Source organism: Porites lutea, chromosome 11 (genome assembly GCF_958299795.1).
Source record: "Porites lutea chromosome 11, jaPorLute2.1, whole genome shotgun sequence".
Classification (NCBI taxonomy): domain Eukaryota; kingdom Metazoa; phylum Cnidaria; class Anthozoa; order Scleractinia; family Poritidae; genus Porites; species Porites lutea.
In genome coordinates this window covers 10,396,435-10,416,054 of record NC_133211.1, presented here as the reverse complement: position 1 = coordinate 10,416,054, position 19,620 = coordinate 10,396,435, and the positions used below count along the sequence as shown (strand labels likewise).

At 38.1% G+C, this 19,620-nt stretch overlaps 4 protein-coding genes across 5 annotated transcripts; 1 reads left to right on the top strand and 3 right to left on the bottom strand.

The window, feature by feature from the left end:
- Positions 1 to 78: 78 nt before the first annotated feature.
- Positions 79 to 2,094, bottom strand: LOC140953196 (putative transferase CAF17 homolog, mitochondrial). The gene is made up of 2 exons (XM_073402695.1): positions 1,383 to 2,094; positions 79 to 489 (listed from the first exon to the last, which is right to left on the bottom strand). The coding sequence occupies exons 1-2, from the start codon at positions 2,092 to 2,094 to the stop codon at positions 161 to 163; spliced, it is 1,041 nt and encodes a 346-aa protein (XP_073258796.1). The 3' UTR covers positions 79 to 160.
- Positions 2,095 to 2,589: 495 nt separating this feature from the next.
- On the bottom strand, positions 2,590 to 8,594 carry LOC140952977 (uncharacterized). 2 transcript variants are annotated; one of them, XM_073402444.1, is made up of 7 exons: positions 7,931 to 8,594; positions 6,299 to 6,424; positions 6,009 to 6,191; positions 4,728 to 5,038; positions 3,961 to 4,114; positions 3,790 to 3,840; positions 2,590 to 2,925 (listed from the first exon to the last, which is right to left on the bottom strand). In XM_073402444.1, exons 1-7 carry the CDS (start codon positions 8,342 to 8,344, stop codon positions 2,860 to 2,862), a joined length of 1,305 nt encoding a protein of 434 aa, XP_073258545.1. In that variant the 5' UTR covers positions 8,345 to 8,594; the 3' UTR covers positions 2,590 to 2,859. The 2 variants fall into 2 exon arrangements, with proteins under 2 accessions (XP_073258545.1, XP_073258546.1); XM_073402445.1 differs by having other exon boundaries at positions 3,790 to 3,815.
- A 308-nt stretch (positions 8,595 to 8,902) lies between these two features.
- LOC140953001 (tropomyosin-2-like) lies at positions 8,903 to 11,169 on the top strand. Its single transcript, XM_073402473.1, has one exon. It carries the CDS (start codon positions 8,993 to 8,995, stop codon positions 9,719 to 9,721), a length of 729 nt encoding a protein of 242 aa, XP_073258574.1. The 5' UTR covers positions 8,903 to 8,992; the 3' UTR covers positions 9,722 to 11,169.
- A 2,345-nt stretch (positions 11,170 to 13,514) lies between these two features.
- LOC140953003 (large ribosomal subunit protein uL23-like) lies at positions 13,515 to 17,228 on the bottom strand. Its single transcript, XM_073402475.1, has 4 exons — positions 17,142 to 17,228; positions 15,279 to 15,651; positions 14,021 to 14,090; positions 13,515 to 13,574 (listed from the first exon to the last, which is right to left on the bottom strand). Exons 1-4 carry the CDS (start codon positions 17,158 to 17,160, stop codon positions 13,560 to 13,562), a joined length of 477 nt encoding a protein of 158 aa, XP_073258576.1. The 5' UTR covers positions 17,161 to 17,228; the 3' UTR covers positions 13,515 to 13,559.
- Positions 17,229 to 19,620: the final 2,392 nt, after the last annotated feature.

The following is a 19,620-nucleotide window of genomic DNA, read 5'->3' as shown; positions in this document are numbered from 1 at the left end:
GTAAGCAGTCAAAGGGTCATGCTGATAGTAGCAAGGGGAAATATCGGGCTCCCATGCCAGCTCTTAGTGACAGCCAGGGAATTTTCCAACCATCCCATATCAGAGAACTTCATTCACTGACAGGTGATGTAAATTATTGGTTCCTTGTGGAGAGTACATGTTATGTTTCATGTCTTTTGCATGGCCACCACTGAGGAGTTGATGCCACAAGCTCTATATCCTTGCCCTCTTTATCCTTAACATAAAATTTCTCTTCTTTCTTTAACATCTCCAGTCTCATGAGCCCTGTCCCATACTGTCCATAAACCATGCAAAGCTTGCCAGCAGCCTTCCCTTCAGATGTGCTTACCCGAGCACCTGACTCAAAATGACTTGACTCTGCTTTGGGATCCATTAGTTTTAATGGTACTGTTCGCTTTCTTACAACACCAGTATGGTGTGTTCTTGCGATCAATTCTTGGCCTAAGTAGCATCCCTTGTGAAAAGACACTGCAAGAATTATAGGTAATAAGCCTCATTAACATCATACAACTAAATCTCATTACAAAACTTCAGCCTAACTAAGATCAAGGTTCCTCATACACTATATTAGTCCTTTCTCCTACTTCCAAAAAGACTACCTACTAAAGACTTTTTACACTCATTTATGCACCTGTCTATAATAAGCCCCAGGATGGCGACAGGGAATGCGCGGGACAGAAACATGGTTTTATCAATTGAGTTGACAATGCAAAGTCAACATTTTACCACTATAAAAAAATTCAAACGCCTGTTTTTAAAACACTTGGTGTTTTATTACTTTCTTCCTCCGCTAATGAAAAACCAGAGTTTCTTTCGAAACTATTACACATTTATTTAAAATTTATGCCCAGGAAATATTGACATAAAGAGCCATCCTCTTTGGAAGCAATAATTTTACATGAAGCTGTCTTCTACAATTTACGAATTTCACTTTGGCTTTCCTATTAATGTCCAGGTGCCCTGAGTTTGCCTACACTCCTTCCCCCATTCCTGGGGCTCAACTTAGGTCCCAAATCCAAACCCCTAAATACCTTTTCCTGGGGAAAACATCAACCTCCAGTAACCCTATCCCTAATTACCTTTTGTCATTTAATGACTTTAAGGGGCTGTCAGATCAAAACCCATGGCCTGAGGATCAGACATTTCTGGGAGAAAGGGCGATGAGAGATGTGAAAAGGAGAGAGAGTAAAGGGAAACAAAGTTTCTTTTTCTCTTCCCCCTTCCTGCTCAAATCTCCTCCCCTAACCCCTAAGGAAGACCTGATAACCAGACTACCCCCTACAGGGATAGTTGGAGATGCAAGTATGTTAAGGTGGGGGGGGGGGGACTGCAATGCTTTGGACACATGGTGTGCACCTTACCTCCGTTTAAATATCCTATGTTATACTCCAGAGGCATCGCATTTCCTGGTGGTATTTCATCCACCCCTTCACAAACTCCAAGCTTGGCTCTATGTACGTCATAATCAAAAGTATCTCCAGTTTCATACATATCGTCAAAACACACGCAGGGGCTAGAACCCTTTGGCAGCACCATTCGAAATCCCAGCAGTTTTACCCTGGGGTCTTCTTCAAGTACCAGCATATCTGAACGAGCTGATGGGTGTTGCAAATCTACAGCACCGGAAGGGGAAAAAATCACCCAAGGCTCGCAATCTTCCGCACGAGAAATATCCACTTTAGAGCGTAATTTGAACATCTTCAAATGCTTCATCAGGTCTGAAATTGCACCCACATCACACTCGAGGAAAAATGCCGGCGATTCCTCGGTACCGCGATGTTTGTAGAGGAAGACATCGTACAATGCTCGACCACTAGAATTTAAGAAAAAAGCATACATTGCTTTTCTTTCCGCTTCCAGTTGGAACGTCTCTACATCATTGGTCACAAGTCCTTGCAAAAACTTAATGGTATCTCTTCCTTTCAGTTTTAATAGACCTCTTTTTCGCAGTGGGGAGCACTTGATGTCTGCAAAGCATTTTTCTGAAGCCTGGGTTACGAGCAGTCGACCGCTACAAGATTGAAAAACTTTCAAAAACTGATTTATCCTTAAGTTACGTGCGAGCGCCGCCATCTTAGATCTTGGGCTCGGTTTCAGCTTCCCTCGGGCGAGAACAAAATAGTCTTCAGTTGAAGTCTTCAGTGTTACCCCCTCCCCCACCCCCCCAAATAACCAACTCAAAAAAAATGAAAGACACACAACAGTTTTAGAGGTTTGGGGAATGGACTCAGAACAGGATAAGCAGGAATCATAGCAAGACAGTCCCAATCAGGCGGAACAGGGACCATGCTATTAAACCAGGCTTTCCATTGCACCACTTTTATGGCTGTTTAGGCACTCAAGTTGTTTAATTGCATCAAAGTTCTCATATTTGCATTATAAACATGAGCGTATGAAAGAAATTTTAATTTCAAATCTCATTTAATTTTTTCATTTCTGTAATTGTAATTATTCTTATACATATGATGTTGGAGAGTTCGAGCAACTGTACAACTTGGGGAGTAAGTTGTACAGTGCATGGGATCAGTTTGATCTGACTGCGTACAGGTACATGGGGCAATAAAAATATTGGGACCTTGAAAAATATTTATTAGTTTGGTATACGTATACAATATTCTGCTATATAGTCATCTGATAGGTCTATATACTTATGAAACGGTACATCATACTCAGATTGAAAGAGAATAATATTGAAAAAGAATATTACAAAGACTAGAAAAATTAGACCCTGATAAAAAACCCTGAAATGTGAACTTTTAAAGCCATTAAACTAAAAATTGATTACTTCACTGAGAATAAAAATTGTGATTTTGATCACTTCTTGTCTTCTCCATAGAATTAAAATTTATTTATTAATAAAGGACTTGGAGTATTTGGTGAAAAGTCAGCCATTGGAGAAAAACTCTGAAAAGAAATAAAATTCATTTATCAACAATTAATATAATAATAATAACTGCTAATTATACATGACGACTATTATTAGCTGTATGGAACCTACTGATTGGTACCTTTCACTTTCTCTATCCCCTCCCCTATCTTCATTCACTTTTCTTGGCCTGTTTTCTTTCTCTCTATTTTAGGATCATTTTAATGCAAAATTAAGATCTCTTTATCCTACAACATGTCAAAGTTCCCTATGATGAATAAAACTGATAGGGTCACAAGCAGTGCAAGGGCCGTGGATCTGCAAGAGTGGTTAAGGGCGTTCAGGGGTAAATGGGTTAATCCTCTGAAGGGAGTGGGTCCCCAGACTTCCTTAATGAGAGACTTTTGTTCTCAGTTATGGTATTTTAGGCGGGGCATTACCAATGGGCTTTCAGGAAAAACACTCCCAACAGTGAGACACATTAGGTTGAACTTGATCAAATTCAAAGGGGACAGTCAGCAAATTGTTGTGGCTCAAAATACCAATACATGTATTAAGTAAAACTAAATAACAAAATAATTATATTATGGAAAGAATTTTAACAACATATGATAGCTATTAGTACACATAATAAGCATCTTAAAATCTCATTTCCACTTTGAACACATCACTGGACTTTTAATAAGAAACAGCTAAAGGTACATGTAGCAGTGGCAGATCCAGACCTTCAGATAAGGAGGGGGGTGGGGGGGGGGGGACAGTGTCAAAAAATTTTCCTGCCCTTCAGGCCTCCATTTGGTCAAAAATAAGGGGGGCTCTCCCCTGGATTCGCCACTGCTATTGTTAGTAAATATGTGTGAATTGAGATGTAACATTTTACACTTTACAACTCAAGTATGTACCTTGCTTCTTCTTGCTGTTGGTGAATCTGGTGAAGAATAAGGATGAGCCTGCTATAAATCAGAAACATTACTATTAAAAAACTATTCGTGCATCATCTCAATAAAATAAGCTCTGAATCATCCTGATGATTACCAATAAATCAATGGATTCTCAAATGGAATCGTATTTACCTGGAATTTCCTCTGCAGTGCTTTTGTCATCATTGGTGTTAGACCAGTTCCATTTTCCTTATTTCTATTAGAAACCAAAGGAGTTCCCCCAGGGCTTCGAGTAATGTTCACTTTTCGTAGCTTACTTCTTGTAATGATCATTTCCTCAGGTGTTCTGTAAAATAAATGGAAACTCTTCAGAGAATCCCTAAAAACAGACATAAGTTTCAAGCTGGATGTCTCTCACCAACATGTGACAGACACATCTGTTTTATAAGACTTCATGTAAATTTATTACAGTCCTGCCAGGTTGCGCATGACCCCTTAGGTGTCATTAATGAATCACCTAATAAGAAAATGAGAAAACAAATCTGCTAGTTGTTGAAACTGAGCCAATATCAAATTCAAATCTGCATTCCTGCATGCATAATGGGCAGTGAATTTTTTATGATGATTTCTCTGTATTCTGTCCGACTGAAAAATCTTTGAAGGGACAAAATTGCTTATTGAAGAAATTTACATCAAATTCAAGAAAACTGAGCTGGCAGAAATTTAATTTACTGTGGGTGAGATGAATCTGAAATATCTACAACTACTAACAAATTCACTTTTGAATATTTTTATTATTATGCTTGACCAGGCTTGACTGTAATAAGGCTACTACAACTGCAACTATTGCTGGTAAATGCTGGCTTCGGCTTGCCCAAAGGACAAGCTGTACCAGTAACTTTTTTACACCCTGTTATATATGTATGTGCCACTGATCAAGATACAATATTGAAGCTTACCGCAACTTGACTTTATCAATTTCACTTTCTGCCGTTCTCTTTTTTAAAGTGACCTTCTTTATCTCCCTCAAACTGATGACACACTGTGGTAAATCCTTTCTTTGATTAATTTTCCTAAGTTCTGGTTTCTGGGGCTGAATCTTCAAACTTACATCAGTCCCAGTATTGGATTCAATATTTTCTTTGACCCTTAATCTGTTTTTCTTTGGTGAAACTTTTCTCAACTTGACTTTTTTCAAATCTTCCAAAGTCACTAAAGCAGTTGTTGGCTTCTTCTTAGTATCACTAGAGTCCACACCCTTTGATCCACTCTGTAAAAAAAACGATAAACTTAAGATAAAATTAAACATATTTATCATTACGATGTTACTTTTTAATACATTACATGTAGTGGACTACCATAAACTGCTTCTTAAAAGTCCCCCAAGCTTATAGGCAGTACGCCCATCTACCTGTAAATGATAAAATACATCCGATTAACCCCCCCCCCCCCCCCTCCTATATTTGCCCCCTCTAGCTTGTATTGAAATGACTTCGATTATATTTTTTGAAGCTTCATTAAAAAAAAAAAACAGTTAATACAAAAGTACTTATTTTGACAAGCATTGATATAGCTTGTTTTGAAGAGCCTTTCCTATTCTGTTATAAGGGTTAAACCCCCCTCGGAAATAAACCCCTCAGTCTGTTTGTAAGCCCTCCCAAAAGATGTTTAAGCCCAGGGCTTTTAGCCTGCGAATACAGTTGTTTCTCCTCACCTCGCCACTAGGGATGTTTTGCCAGGAGGAACGTCTGTGACTCAGCGACAGAAATTTCATACTGATAATGTAAATCAATGTTTACATCATAAATCCTGTAGTCATGGGGTTCCAAATAATGTAAACTTGTTTGATTTTATGTTTCTCCTGGTCGATTATGGTCAACGTTTTGTGATCTTTTGCAAACAAGTTCCAGCAAAACTCAGATGCTTTTTCTAAAGAAGAATATATTCCAGGAATATTGAATGTTTTGTAGTAGATTCACCACATTTACATTTGACCTTTGTAGTATTTTGTCTTTGACATCTGTCATTCATAAACAATAGGTAAAACAATATGACTACTATGTCAACTAATCAGAGCTCAGTTGCAGACATTCCTCTTGGTGAAACGTCCTTAGCGGCAAGGAGAAATAGGAGAATAGGAGAAACAGCTGTATTCGCAGGCTAAGGCCTTTAAAGCAGCAGTTTATGGTAGGCCACCATAATTTTACTGCACTATTGTTATAGTCATGCACCTGCATTACCTGTTTTCTCTTGAGAAATGCCAGTGGAGGAGCAGGTGGAGGCAGAACAGGAGGAGGAGGAGGAGGAGCAGGAGGAGGAGGGGGTGGTGGAGGAGCTATCACTTTGGAAAGACTATGTACCATGTATCCCTCTTTAGTTGTTGAACACTCAACAGCATTATTTCCACATGGGCAGCTTGTCTTCTAAGAGAAATAAGGAAAATGCCATTATCAGACTGCATTTTAAATGGGATAAATGAGCACTGTGATCATTGTTACAGGTAGTAGTTAAAAATCAAAGGTTACCCTACCATAATTTTGGCAATTTCAGATTTGAGAAATGTTACTTCTTCCTCTAGGTCAGTTATCCTCTTCATAACTTGTTGAGAGTTGTTTCCACCATCTTTAATGGTTATATTCTTTTTCGATAAAAGAATCTGCACAATAAACAATAACAAACAACACAACAGTTAGTTAGACCAATACATGCATATCATTAAAATGTTCATTTCTGGCCTTTTATTCCTCATGCAGTGGGGGATATTGAATGGGTTTTCAGCCTAGTGTTATGTACCAGTTAATTCCAAAACATCCATGCCCCCACCCCCGGCAAATCCCCGCGCATTTGACTTTTTCGAAAAATTTTGGTTAAACACCCTCATATCATGTTGGCAGTTTAGATGGTCGAATTCCCCACCCACACACAACCAATTATTTCAAGTCTCTGAAAACTGTCTTACAGCATTTTGTTCATTACAAGACAGTGAATACAGTGGCAATGAACCCGTGAATCTGGTGCACATGCTGAATGAAGAAAGAATTACTAATTAAATTATCCTTTTTCTTCCCATGCTGACCAATGTTTTGAGATAAAAGTCAAATTATGCCCAACTGGGTGGGCCTCATTTTGGGTCAAATTCCCCACTGTATGGAAACTCCAGTCAAATTCCCGGGGGGATTAGTGGTTTTGGAATTGAATGGTACATTTTATATTATTCTTACTCAAAATCACCTATCATTTAAGAGACATGACAAGGAAGACGATCAAAATATTCAGCCACTAAGGGTACAGGTAACTCTCATGTTTTGTCATCCAGAGCCCAGGGCCAGGTTGTTCAAAGCAGGGTTAAGATAACCCAGGGTTAGTGCAAAATTCAGATTTCAAAGCCTAAAAAGCAAAATCAGTTTTATTCTTTTTGTCTACAGTTTGATGATTGGCTGGCCTAAAAAGAATAGAGAAAATAATCTGGGAAAATTCTTTTGAACAAAGGAAAAAGGAACCTGGGCTGGGTTGTTCGAAGCTGGGTTAAGATAACCCAAGGTTAGTGGGAAATTTGAACTCAGATATGAGAGCTTAAAAAACAAATTCAGTTTAATTCTCTTTGCCTACAATTTGATGATTGGATACTCTAAAAAAATATAGAAAATTATCCAAAAGAGTGCTTTCGATGAAAAGAAAAAGAAGCCTGGGTTAGCGCTAACTGGCGTTCGAACAACTGGGCCCAGGGTAAAAAATTTAACCCTTGGTTAGCGCTAATCAGCCTTCAAACAGCTGGGCCCAGTTGTTCGAATTTTAACCCTGGTTTTATTTCTTTCGTTTAAACGGCATTTTCCCCGATAATTTTTCCTATTATTTTAAGAGCATCCAATCACCAAATTGCAGACCAAAGGGAATTTGCTTTGCAAGCTTTTATATCTAAATTAAAATTTCGCACTAACCCTGGGTTATCTTAACCCCGCTTTGAAGAACCCGGCCCTGGAGACAGAAGACAACTTTCACTGCTAGCAGAGGCCTCTCCACCCCCCCCCCCCCCCCTCCCGCGGCTAGCAGGGAACATCTTTACTACTGCAGTTAAACTTAATACATTGTTTTGTTTAACATCATATTTGTAGGAGAACATGACGAGAACAATTAATGGTGACGATGATCACGTTCAACTAACCTTTCCTAGTGTCTGCAATCCACACCCAAAGATTTGTCTCAACCAATCCAATAAAAGGAAAACATTTCGGACTGAACTGAAACGGGTTGGACGCTGAAAAATGCCTGAAAAACTCTTCAGGCGAATAAAGAAGCTGCTTACTCCACAGAGCCTCGGTTTCTTCGAAACTTGTTTTGCAGGAATATTGATGCAGCAGGGAGGAGTTGAATCTTGTTGATGTCTTTCACGTGGCAAGGTCGATGTTTCCAGAGAAATATTTTCCATCATGGAATTTATCAAATAAGCGCCCTGCTTTTCTGCTTTTACTCCACGATTAAAAATCTTTCCTCGAATTTTTCTCTTCTTTTTCTGTTTCCTTGACGTTGGAATTCCCCAATCATGCTTTGACTGTCCTCGTTTTCTTTTTCTTCCCATTCTGACGCTCAGTTTTCCAATAATTATGTAGAGTACAGCCTTGGCAGGCTCAGCCCGGTACGGGTCCTTGTTTACTACAAGAAGACAAAGGTTTGTTTCGGACCCAAAAGTTACAACAGCTCCCTTTCCTGCCCTCGTTACAGTTAAAAAAAATACAATAGTATTTCAGACTTCCACTGATTTCATGGTGGAATTATGTGAACTGAAAACAGTTGTAGGAACACAAAAGATGTGACTGCCGAATGATCTGTCGCTTCCACCGAACTGTTCGAATTTCGTCTCTCCAAAATTTTCAGCCAATCACATTTCACGATCATTATCTCGTCTCAGGCTCTTCAGCTAAGAGGCAGTGGGGCCCTGGAACTCGATTGAGACTTTCTCTTATGCAAAAAAAGAAGAGGAAAAATAAAATTATTTTTAATAACTTTAGAGTAGTTAGAGTTTGAAACAAATTCATTGTTATATATATATATATTTTTTTTTTCTGGAAAAATCTGGAAAGAATAAGGGGAGGGGTGTGAAACTGCAAGTTGTCAGTGGTCTCCCCGTGCGGGTCATGCTCTTTGGAGCATTGTCTGGTGCTGTGAACAGGGTGTGATTACGGTTGTTTTGTTGGCGAAAAGACGAAGAAACAGCTAAGCGTAAATCATGTCGCAAGTCGAGAACGTGATACAGAAAATGCTTGCAGTGAAGGACAAGACAGAGGAAGCGAAAGAGAGGGAGTCAGATGCGACATTCAAGCTAAAAGAGGTGAAACTGGAGGCCTTTGCGAAGGAGAATGAAGCTGCTGGGTACAAGAGACGAATTCAGTTACTGCAATTAAAACTTAAGGAGGTGTTGTCTGAAACAGAAGGTAAAGAAAAGACCTTAAAAGAGTTGAAAGAGAAGGCTGAGGTTGAAGGTGAAAGAGGGAAAGAGCTGAGCTATGCTGAAGTAGAAACGGATGAACAGCTTAGGACCATCGAAACTAAAGTACAAGATGCCCAATCTTCCGCCGAAAACGCTCAGTTGCGTTTGAACGACGCGCAGAGAAAACTGACCGTTATGGAGAACGAGCTTTCTCGTACCGAAATTCGTAGGGATACAGCTCTGCATCGAATACCTGAGCTAGAAAAGATGATAAAGACCGCTGGAGAGAATCTTCACAAGATGCAAATGGAAGACGCCATGGCGAACGAGAGAGAACAAGACTATGAGCAGAAGTTGCAATTGTTGGAAGATGAGTTGAGCAAGAAGGTCAAAGAGTGTGAGGAGATCGACAGAAAGGCAAATGGTAGTCTTCGACGAATAAATGAGTTGACAGCTGAAATAGAAAACTGGCAAGAAAAGAAACTTAAACTTGAAAATGAGTTCGCCGCCATAGAAGAACTCGAATGAAGATTTCTGACACTTAATAATTATTATTGAGGAACGTTTTTCAAAGGTACTGAATAATACACGTCTAGTATCAGTCACCTTAAAACTTTATGGTTGTAAGCCATGATTTCAAATAGAAAGTTACTTGACATTTGTGTATCATTTTTATTTACAAAGTGCTGACGTACCACCCTGTTCCCACCCCTGAGTGGGGTGAAACCTGCGAGTCAGTGCTGTATGAATGTTCAGTCGGAATTTCCAAAAATGACCTCATCATTAACCTTCTGAAATTTTCAAGTTTTTTGTCTTCGTTTTAAGCATCCAAGGTTGCCTTATTATGTGGTGCTATTGGGCTCCTTTTTTGTTGGGGAGGAGCTTTGCTTGATGAGACAAAAACGGCTTTCAGGCTCCTTTATTAGTTGGCAAGGTTTTGTGGAAAAAACAAAGCCATCATTAATATTTTTAAGTAGGTGCTGGAGGGTAGGTGTTTAGTTTCTTGATGTTACAGATGGTGCATCCACCAAAATGGCATGCACATGATGGAATGAAAAGACTATGAACAATTCCAGCATCATAACTGCCAACCAGCACTATAGTTTCAACAACACCAAGAAACACCTGGGAAAAGTAGCCAGTGATTTCACCTAAGAGGGTTTAAGATAAACTCCTCATGGATTAATTTTGTGTTTTACTAAAACATGTTGGGCTTATGTCTCTAATCACCAGGAAATCTTCAGCCATTAATGACACTCCGAAATATGAGGTTTAAGTGACCCAAGGTCAAATTTATAATGTTGCCAATCAAATTTTCATATTATTATTACAGATGCTTTGTGACTAAGTTACAGGATGAAGTTACTGTACAGCAGAGTTTCTTATAGGTTCTTAGTATTCACATTAATCTTTTAATCTTTGCTTCCCTTCCTTTCTCCCACTCATATCAAGCAGAAAAAAATGGTAACTGTGGGCATAGCCATACCCTTGCAAATGTCTCTAACAAAAGTCGACAACCACCACTCTCCTTATTTTGCTCCCTGGTAGGTGTTTAGGCTGGAACAGTCACCTACTTTAGATGGTAATACTTACTCAGGGGTCAATTTAATAAAACATTTACAAGTGTACCCATTGTTTTGGAGGCTGAAAACAATAACTACACTAGCAAACATTTTATTAAATTGACCCCAGGCTTGAAAAACCTCGAGTCCAGGCTTGTCCAAGGACAAGCAGCTCTCAAATTTCTCTCATCCAGGACAGTTGCATGTCTTATTAATTTTTACTTTTTTTCAAAAATTTAGGTAGAAGGCAAATTGCCTCAGCCCTTCACCCTTTATCATAAAATACCAAGCACTGTTTTGGCCTTCCAGAATTTATGGTCTTTGTCAGTGTGTTTTCAGATGTTACTTGAATTGCATGGAAGTGTTCAATAAACAATGTTACTGGCAGTATGTCATGGCATTTTCAATCCTTCAGTTTTATGTGTTGTTATTGATACTACCCATTAGTACACCTGTTTACATTAGGCTTAACTTTTAAAGGGAAGGATATATTTTTGGGATACTGTCTAGTTAGCAACATGCCTATGTCAGTAAAATGGAAAATACCAAACGATCACACCATCGATAAGCAACAACCAAAAATACCTTGTGTTGGTGGTTGTTCATACTGACTACTGGTGATCTCTACTATAAACACGTCCCACATCTACTCATTTAAAGGAATACAGTAGAACCTCCAAGTCAGTGCAGCCACCAGTGCAAAGCACCAAATTTGGCAAAGAAAAGGCCTATTATTAGAACCTCTTGTAAACAAATTTTGTGCTGGTTTTATAATTTTCCATTTTAACCTCTTGTAAGTGACCATTCACATACATGGTCTGACCTTTTTGTTCAGTGTATGTACTACACTATCCACAGTATGCAAAGAACTTTCAATGGCATCAAGGAACTACGCATATCGTAACTCTTCTGAAAAGTAGATTGGTCAGAACCTTTTAGAAGAGACCCTATCTATAAGGATATTCAGCGGGGAAGTATTACGGCACCCAAGTTTTTATACATTCACAGCTCAAGGCTCCACTCAATTTTTCGATGAGCCCAGCCTTGAGGAATAGAATGTTCAAGAAAATATGTGCCATTGCTTGCTAAAGTAAACACATCAATAGATTTTATCTCAAGCAATGCAGGCTAGAGGACTGTAAAATAATAATATTATTATTTGATCATTACTTTTTAAGGGGATACAAGTGTGTGGTAGAACAAGTTTGTTAATAGAATTTTCTGCTAGTAGACATGACTGCATTTTTCTCTGGCCTGCTAACTGAATCACATTTGTTGGATCTGCCTGGAAAGATCTCTTGCCAAGCACTTGTTCAGTGTCAAAATTAGCTACCGGCTAGGACCATTAAAATATGACATCACAACTGGTTTTATAGGTAAAGTGGTTCAACCCAAGCAGTTATGAGCAGTTGAAATGTAAATTTGTTAAATACAGCTAAGTTTTAATGCAAGATGATGTGATCCCAAGAGATACATTTTGAGTGATACTCATATGGGGGAGAGGGCATATCCCTCTTCCCTCATCCCTGTAGAGCATCTTCTCACACCTTCTTGATCAATGCATTTCGGTGATGTACCCAAGACGAATGACCAGGACAATAAAAAACTTGCTCACTCCACGTCACCTGAAAAGCATAGGCTACGCGCAGTAATGAGCCCTAGGGACTAGGCAAATACCCCTTTACCTTTGTACCTAAGCTATCCTGGGATGGTTTTGAGACAGTTAACCCTGGGATAGATGACAGAAATTGGTAAGAAATTGATTAGTACAGATAAGTAACTGGAGTTTGTGGTCAATAATTAGTGTGGTATAGGATAGGGACTTTTAGTTTCTTAATAGTTTATAATATGGCTGTAAAATGAAGCTTTTAAGCTGTATGGCCTTGTGCACATTTAGGCTAAGGGTTCCAGTTGCTCGGCAAACCTTCACCCAAATGCATAGAGTGTGACAAAAAAAATACGCTTTCCCTATGAAAATCATCCACACCAGAAAATACACTATTGTGCGACTGAAATACAACAATGATGACAGATTGTGGCCATTTTTGCGTAAGAACTAATTCTGAGTGTCAAATACAGACAGTTTACAGTAACTAAATTATTTTGAGTGTCGAGTAAAGACAGTTTACAGTAACTGCTTATACTTGGGAGATGGAAACTAGGAGGTCATTATTTCACTTGATGAAGGCACTTTACAATCTGTAAAATGGGACCTGCAATGATTCAAGCACATTCAAGGCTGGCTCTAAAAGTACTGGGTGGTAAAAACAGTTGAGGAAAGTGATATACCTGCCTACCATGAACATATCAACAACCCCTCCCCTCCCACACCCCCACGCCACCACAAGTGTCTGACAGAAGCTTTCCAACAGCCCCAAAAAACTGGTGCATAAATAATCATATGGAAAGTTAGCAGTCAGCAGTCAGATAGTAAAGATGGCGGATATTTTTTCAATAATTTTATGCAGTTTCTACTATTTTGTTGTGTGTGTTTGTGTTCAATGTATATCCATTTTGCATGTATGTCTTTTGGCCCTAGTACTGAAATTTACATCATGTAATTTGGCTTCCTAGTCTTTTTGATTTGCTTCCTATCGGTAGTTATTACCAAAGCCAATAGCCTTTAGGCTATTTAATTTCATTGCAGGTTAATTGTCCTTTTGCTTGTATATATATTGTTGTTGTGGCGGTGGTTGTAGTGGATCATTGTATGGTAGTCTGCTTAAAACATCATTAATAATGCACAAAACCTTCAATAATTAAATAACAATCAAGTTTTATTGTTTCATTTTCATTTGGCCAGCTTAGATGATCCCAATCTGCGAATTAAAAAAACATAAACAGAGTAAGTACAGTTATTAAATCATTATATTATTTGACTGTTAATGTACTTAACAACAAGTAACAGAGCATTACACTTTAGTGATCTGGGGTCAATTTAATAAAACTTTTACACATGTACTTTACAAGTGTAGTTATTGTTCTTAGATTCTAAAACAATGGCTACACTTGTAAATTACACGTGTAAAAGTTTTATTTAATTGACCCCTGGTTTAAGAAGCCACAATTATAATGAAAGGGATTTTGGCCCAAAAAATTCCCTATTTGATGGAAGAAAGATAAATATACTGTTTGAAGTTCCTTTTGCCTCTATGCAACTACAAAACTCATGGTGATAAACTGTAATTATGATAAGTAAGACCGACAAATCACTTTAACATGACAAAACTGTGTGGAAAGAATTACATAAACTTTTATCACAAACCTTATTTGCAACATCCAAGGCGTCATAATCGGGTGCCAGCCTGACATAAGCTTTCTTCTGTCCATCAGGTCTAAAGCAAAAAAATGCCAGTCAGTATGAGATTCCAAAGGTCTACAAATACTTGGCACTTACACAAAAAAAAGTAGGAAATGTCCAAAATAAGACTATGTATATCTAGCCAGATTTTGGATATTATTATCACCAAGTGGACCTTTTGCATCGAACAGTTTTTTTCAGCCAAAAACTATCTCCAAAGTAGCCATTATAAAAACTAAGAGTGCAACCATTGCTTTTTTTTTCATCTCCTCCTTTCCTTCTCCTCGCTCTTTCTTTTTCTCCTTTCCTTTCCTTTCGTTACTGTGATTTTGGAGCTTCTCGGGCTTAAGAAATATGCCCTTTGACACCTTTTCACTCGCATGACTGAAAATTTTGTTAGGTACTGTACTTGGTTTTCAAAAAATCGGCTACATATATGAGGCCATGTATATTTTTTTTTTAGTATACCCCTTGGCTTAATGTATTGGTTGTTGTACAAAATCATTCAGTCAAAGAGGTCATAGAGTTGTAGGGGTCGTACTAGAAGACTTGTGTAGAAGGGGGGGTAAGACTCTTCGTCTTTGATGTGCAGATCATTCACTATTCTTTCAATGCAAAATTTGAGGAAAACCGATCTAATACTGAGCATGCAATGTCAACTCACATCATACAAAGGTAGTGTTAGGAGTGAAAGGGCTTTGGAGTCTTGCTAGGCCTGTGTGACATTAACCCTTTAAGTCCCAATGGTGACCAACATCAATTTTCTCCTAACAATATCCATAGATTGTCAAGAGATTAGGTTATGAGAGTTAATAAAATGATCATCTAAGAGAAAATGCTCTGATCTTTTATCAAATTCTCAACACATTCTTTAAGGAAATATATAGAGATCAGTTTGAAGAATTTGTATGTGGATATTGGGGCTTAAAGGGTTAAAGGAGGGACTCTGTTAACTGGTGGACAGAGTGCTTTGTTGTAGGCTAGGTGGCAATCAGAAAGAGAAAAATTTGCAATAACATCTTTCTTAGAGAAAATTATCTGTGCAATGATAGCTAAGCTCCAGATGCTCCAACAACTTTACCTTTGCTTTAAAGGAGGAAAGAAAATCTTGCTGTTAACAAAAACTGAACTACTGAACTTCAAACAATTTGTTTATAGCATAAACGTTGATAACATAAGAGAAATAATAATTGAGAAAGACGTGTTGCATGATTTTAGGTACCTTATAAGGGTGTTGACCTTGGAGGCATCAATATCATACAACTTCTTCACAGAGGCCTTGATCTGTGGCTTGTTAGCTCTCACATCAACAATAAACACAAGTGTGTTATTGTCTTCAATCTTCTTCATGGCTGACTCTGTTGTCAAAGGATGCTTAATAATTGCATAGTGATCTAGTTTGTTGGTCCTGGGAGCAGAATGCCGAGGATACTTGGGAGCTCTTCGAAGGCTCAAAGTTTTAGGACGGTAAAAATGAACATTTGTGCGCACCTTCCTCTTTGGTGCACGCTGAACACCCTTCAGGACAGACTTCTTAGCCTTTTGGGCTTTAGAAGTCTCACTGGCTTTTCCTGAGGCCCCAGCTTTTGACTTTCCTAGAGACAAGAAATAAACAAGGTTTATTAGAATTCCTAGATTAGGGATTCTTTGAGTAGCAGCAATTTGTTTAGCAACTTACATTTACATAATCCCACTGTAGTTCACCATATGCTATTCCCAGTATCACAAACAATAAGAATTTTTCTTGAATAGATTTTTATTATGAACCTTCTCTGTTTTTAAAATGATTATAAATCTTAAAATAGATTTTTAAGACTTGTAGGATCTGTTTCAATTAATCAATTATTATTATTATTATTATCATTATTATTTGTACTTTGAATGTTCTTTTAGTGTCCACAATTAGCTAATACATAGCTAAATACCCTGACACTTAAATAAAGTTCATTCATTCATTCATTCATTAGAGCAATAAACAATAATGACGAAACACATCATGGTACTTAAAACAACTTTCAACCTCATGCTCCATGAGTTCTCATAGCTCAGTGGATAGAGCGCCCACTCGGTGTTTGGGAGGTCATAGGTTCGAATCCTGTTGGGGACTCAGATTTATTCTTTGTCCCACACTCTTGGCATGCTGATTATTTCATCTTCACAATTGTTCACCGAGCTCAAAATTTACAATCTTTCATTTTTTCACCAAGATTAATTATAATAACAATCAATTCAATTCGACCTTATGTCAGCTCCCCTTCTTCCCTAGAAAACTCGCCCACTGGTTTTTCCATCACCCCAGTAAAAAGGTTTAACAAAAGTAAGCAGGATAACCAGAGAAGAAGGGGGCAAAGGCCTAAATTTGTGCAGTGTTTATCTAGTATTGCTAATCCTTAAAATTTTGAGTAGGCAGCCTCAGGGTTCTCATCTGATCACTGCACTGTCCTACAGTGGAACCTTGATATAACAAACCTCTGTATAACCAAGTCCTTTTTTTTGACCCAAGTAATAGTAAAATGTATGAAAAAGAACGTCAATATATATATCGAAACCTTTTTAAACCCACAAAAAATTGCCAGTCCCTTGGCCCTTCGCTTCATGATATCGAGGTTCCACGGTACCAAACAACATCCAAATGACGTAAAAAGACGCTGGGTAGAGGGAATTCAAGATGTTCCGAGAAAGGCAAGTAAATTAAGTAAGCTTAGATACCGACGTCCAGTTAAAATAAGGGCTTGGAATTATCTCAGAGGTATTTTACCTCAACGACCAACCTATATGAAGTCCTCTTTGATTCAACCGTTAACAGTTGTGAAAATTATGTTCCAATCAACGGACAGAAATCCTTCACACACAGTAGAAACGTTCCTGGCTACTGTTTTAAAGACAGCAGATTGCCAAGGAAGCTTGCACGTGGAAAAGAACGACCAACATTGTCGCGCTTTTACTGCGTGCCTTTAACACGTTACTGACTAAGTCACACAAGAAAGTCATTCTTTATTTATCAAACAACCTTTTTTAAGTGTTAACTTTTAGTGATATCACACTATTAAATAAAAAATCTTTTAGAAGCATTCCCTTATCTTACCCTTATCCTTGGGCGCCATGTGTATTTTCGGTAAAGAGGGAGAATAATGAGCGGGGTGGACCGCTATGAATTCAGGGCTGAGCTGTGCGTCCTGGCACAAAATGCGCGCCTGGCATTTTCGACCGTAATATATTTATAAATTTCTTCCCAAAAATTTCCTCCCTGCTTTTACCATTTCTACCTCTGCTATATCTACTCAAGACAAGATTTAAGATGCAGACGGTATGTGGATTGATATATGTCTATATTAATTGTAAATGGAGTAGCTGTAGAATAGAATAGACTCCTTCACGCGTTTGAGTTTGAGTGCATCATGGCCGGCGGGAAATTTAAAGGTTATTTGTATGAACCCTTTCGAATTTAATCGGTATGTTGGTGATTTTCTCTAGGAAAACCCGACATATGGTTTATAAAAATGCTAAGGAATCAATTTGGAGAATTTAGCCATTATCTGAACCATACTGTGTATAAAATAAAAAATGAGGACTTTCGAGAAGCCATGTTTAGGGTTTTAATATTTCTCACCTCAATTTCTGTCAGCCAGACTGCAGGCTTGCATGCCATTAACGAACATGGAGAAAGAAAAAAGTATCATAGTATATAAAGGGCAATGGTAAAAGCAAATGGCCACTCTGACAAACTCTTGCGTGCCCTATCAATCAGGCAGTTTCAGAAAAGTATTATTTGTTCTTTTTTATTTGTTTATTTTTTCCAGCTGTTTCTTTCTTCTTTACGTAGCAGATAAAGTTTGAAGTGCAGGGGATTCTAAACATTGACTGAAAAACTTGTGTCCAATACTAGCAAAAACTTGACATTGAGCCAGTTTGAGCACTGAAGAGGGCCTGCAAGTTATGCTCAGATAGGGAAATTGAGCCTGAAATGAGTTTTGTCATTGGATAATATGCACACGTTATGCTCATTGTCGTAGTATTCTCTGGTACATGTAATCACCTACATGTAATATCAGCAGTTTTTGAGCAATTTATCTTTTTGGACCAAAATTGTCACTTACAATAGTTTTACAGAATACCTTACCTTGATAACTTAGGTAATAACCAAAGGTTACAGAGTGGGCAGTGGGCAGTGGGGGGGGGGGGGGGGGGAAGGAAGGGGTGAGAACGATTGAAGGCTAAAATGTTCTCGCACCAATGCTGTGCTTTGCATTATTTTCAAGGGATAGATGGTTAAAACACGCTTGATCAAATTATGAGGGATAGGAGGTCTAAACCCGCCTGATCAGATTACATTTTGTGCATTCCATTCACTCTTAGTGGAAGTTTAAATGAAGCTGGCCACATACGTGTTTTATTTGCATACGTAATAACACCCTGGAAATGAGGATTGTGGGCTCCTCTTGTCAGAATGTTTAGTGCATGAAATGCTGTTTTTTATTACATAAGACAACTTAACCATTCCTTTGGAAGTACATAATGTAGGTCATAATAATATACACTAAATCTTAAGACATTTTACAAATTGAGTAAAGGATCTCAATTATTAATACCAAATGAAAAGTCTTATATAACTAACATTATTAATTGATCAAATTATATAGTAAATGGGTTGAATCCCCTAATAAGTAGGTGTTATGTGAAGGTCAGGTTGAATGTAGTCCTGAATAAAGGTACTTGGTAAAGTTAGGGGTTTCCAAATCTACCCCCCTCCCCCCAAAAATAAAACTCTTCCTTCTCACCCCCACCTACTAGTCTAACTAATGACATGGGAATAAGAAAAAAAAAATAATTTAGCCAAAACTAAATGAGGATATAAAAATTCTGTAGGAAACTTCTAAATTTTCACAGTATAATTTCAAAAGTGGCGATTCCAACAGCCGCCAATAAATTAAAAGGATTTATATGAGAAAAAAAAACAACTCTTGCCATCCATTCACGTTTGAGTAGTTTTCAATACAAATCTCTGTAAACTGTGAAATTTTCAAACTGTCGTAAAATCTTTACCTTACGCTTACAAGGCTCAAATTTTCTTTTGTTGATAACAGAAAACTTGACGAGACAGAACTGCCTCAATGCTGACCTCAAAAGAGAATAGTGTCAGTTAGTAATCGTTTACTTGTTTAAGTCCATAGGAAAGTACTTGATGTGTTTCAGTCTCGTCTAATGGACCTGAAGAAATATTCCTCTTTCTTTATAGTACTAAGTAAGGTAGTCGGTATAAGTTGTTTAAATTTGCCAAATCGTTGTTGTAATTTGTTGCGTGTTGTAGTAGTTAAGTCTTCTGTGACAGTCGTTAATTCTTTCTCGGTTTGTTCAAAGAAGACTTAATTAAGTCATTCCGGAACAAGGCAAGATCTTTGCAGTGGTGCCAGGGATTCAGGGTGTTTGTTGTATTCGTCTGACGTTACTTGCCTGTGCATAATAACTGATGCAGAGGTTTGCAATTCGTTCGCTCTGTTGGTCGTACCATTTTTAATTAGTTTCCCAGTCTTCCAAATTAAGGTTTAGCCTTAAGGTGGGTCTTG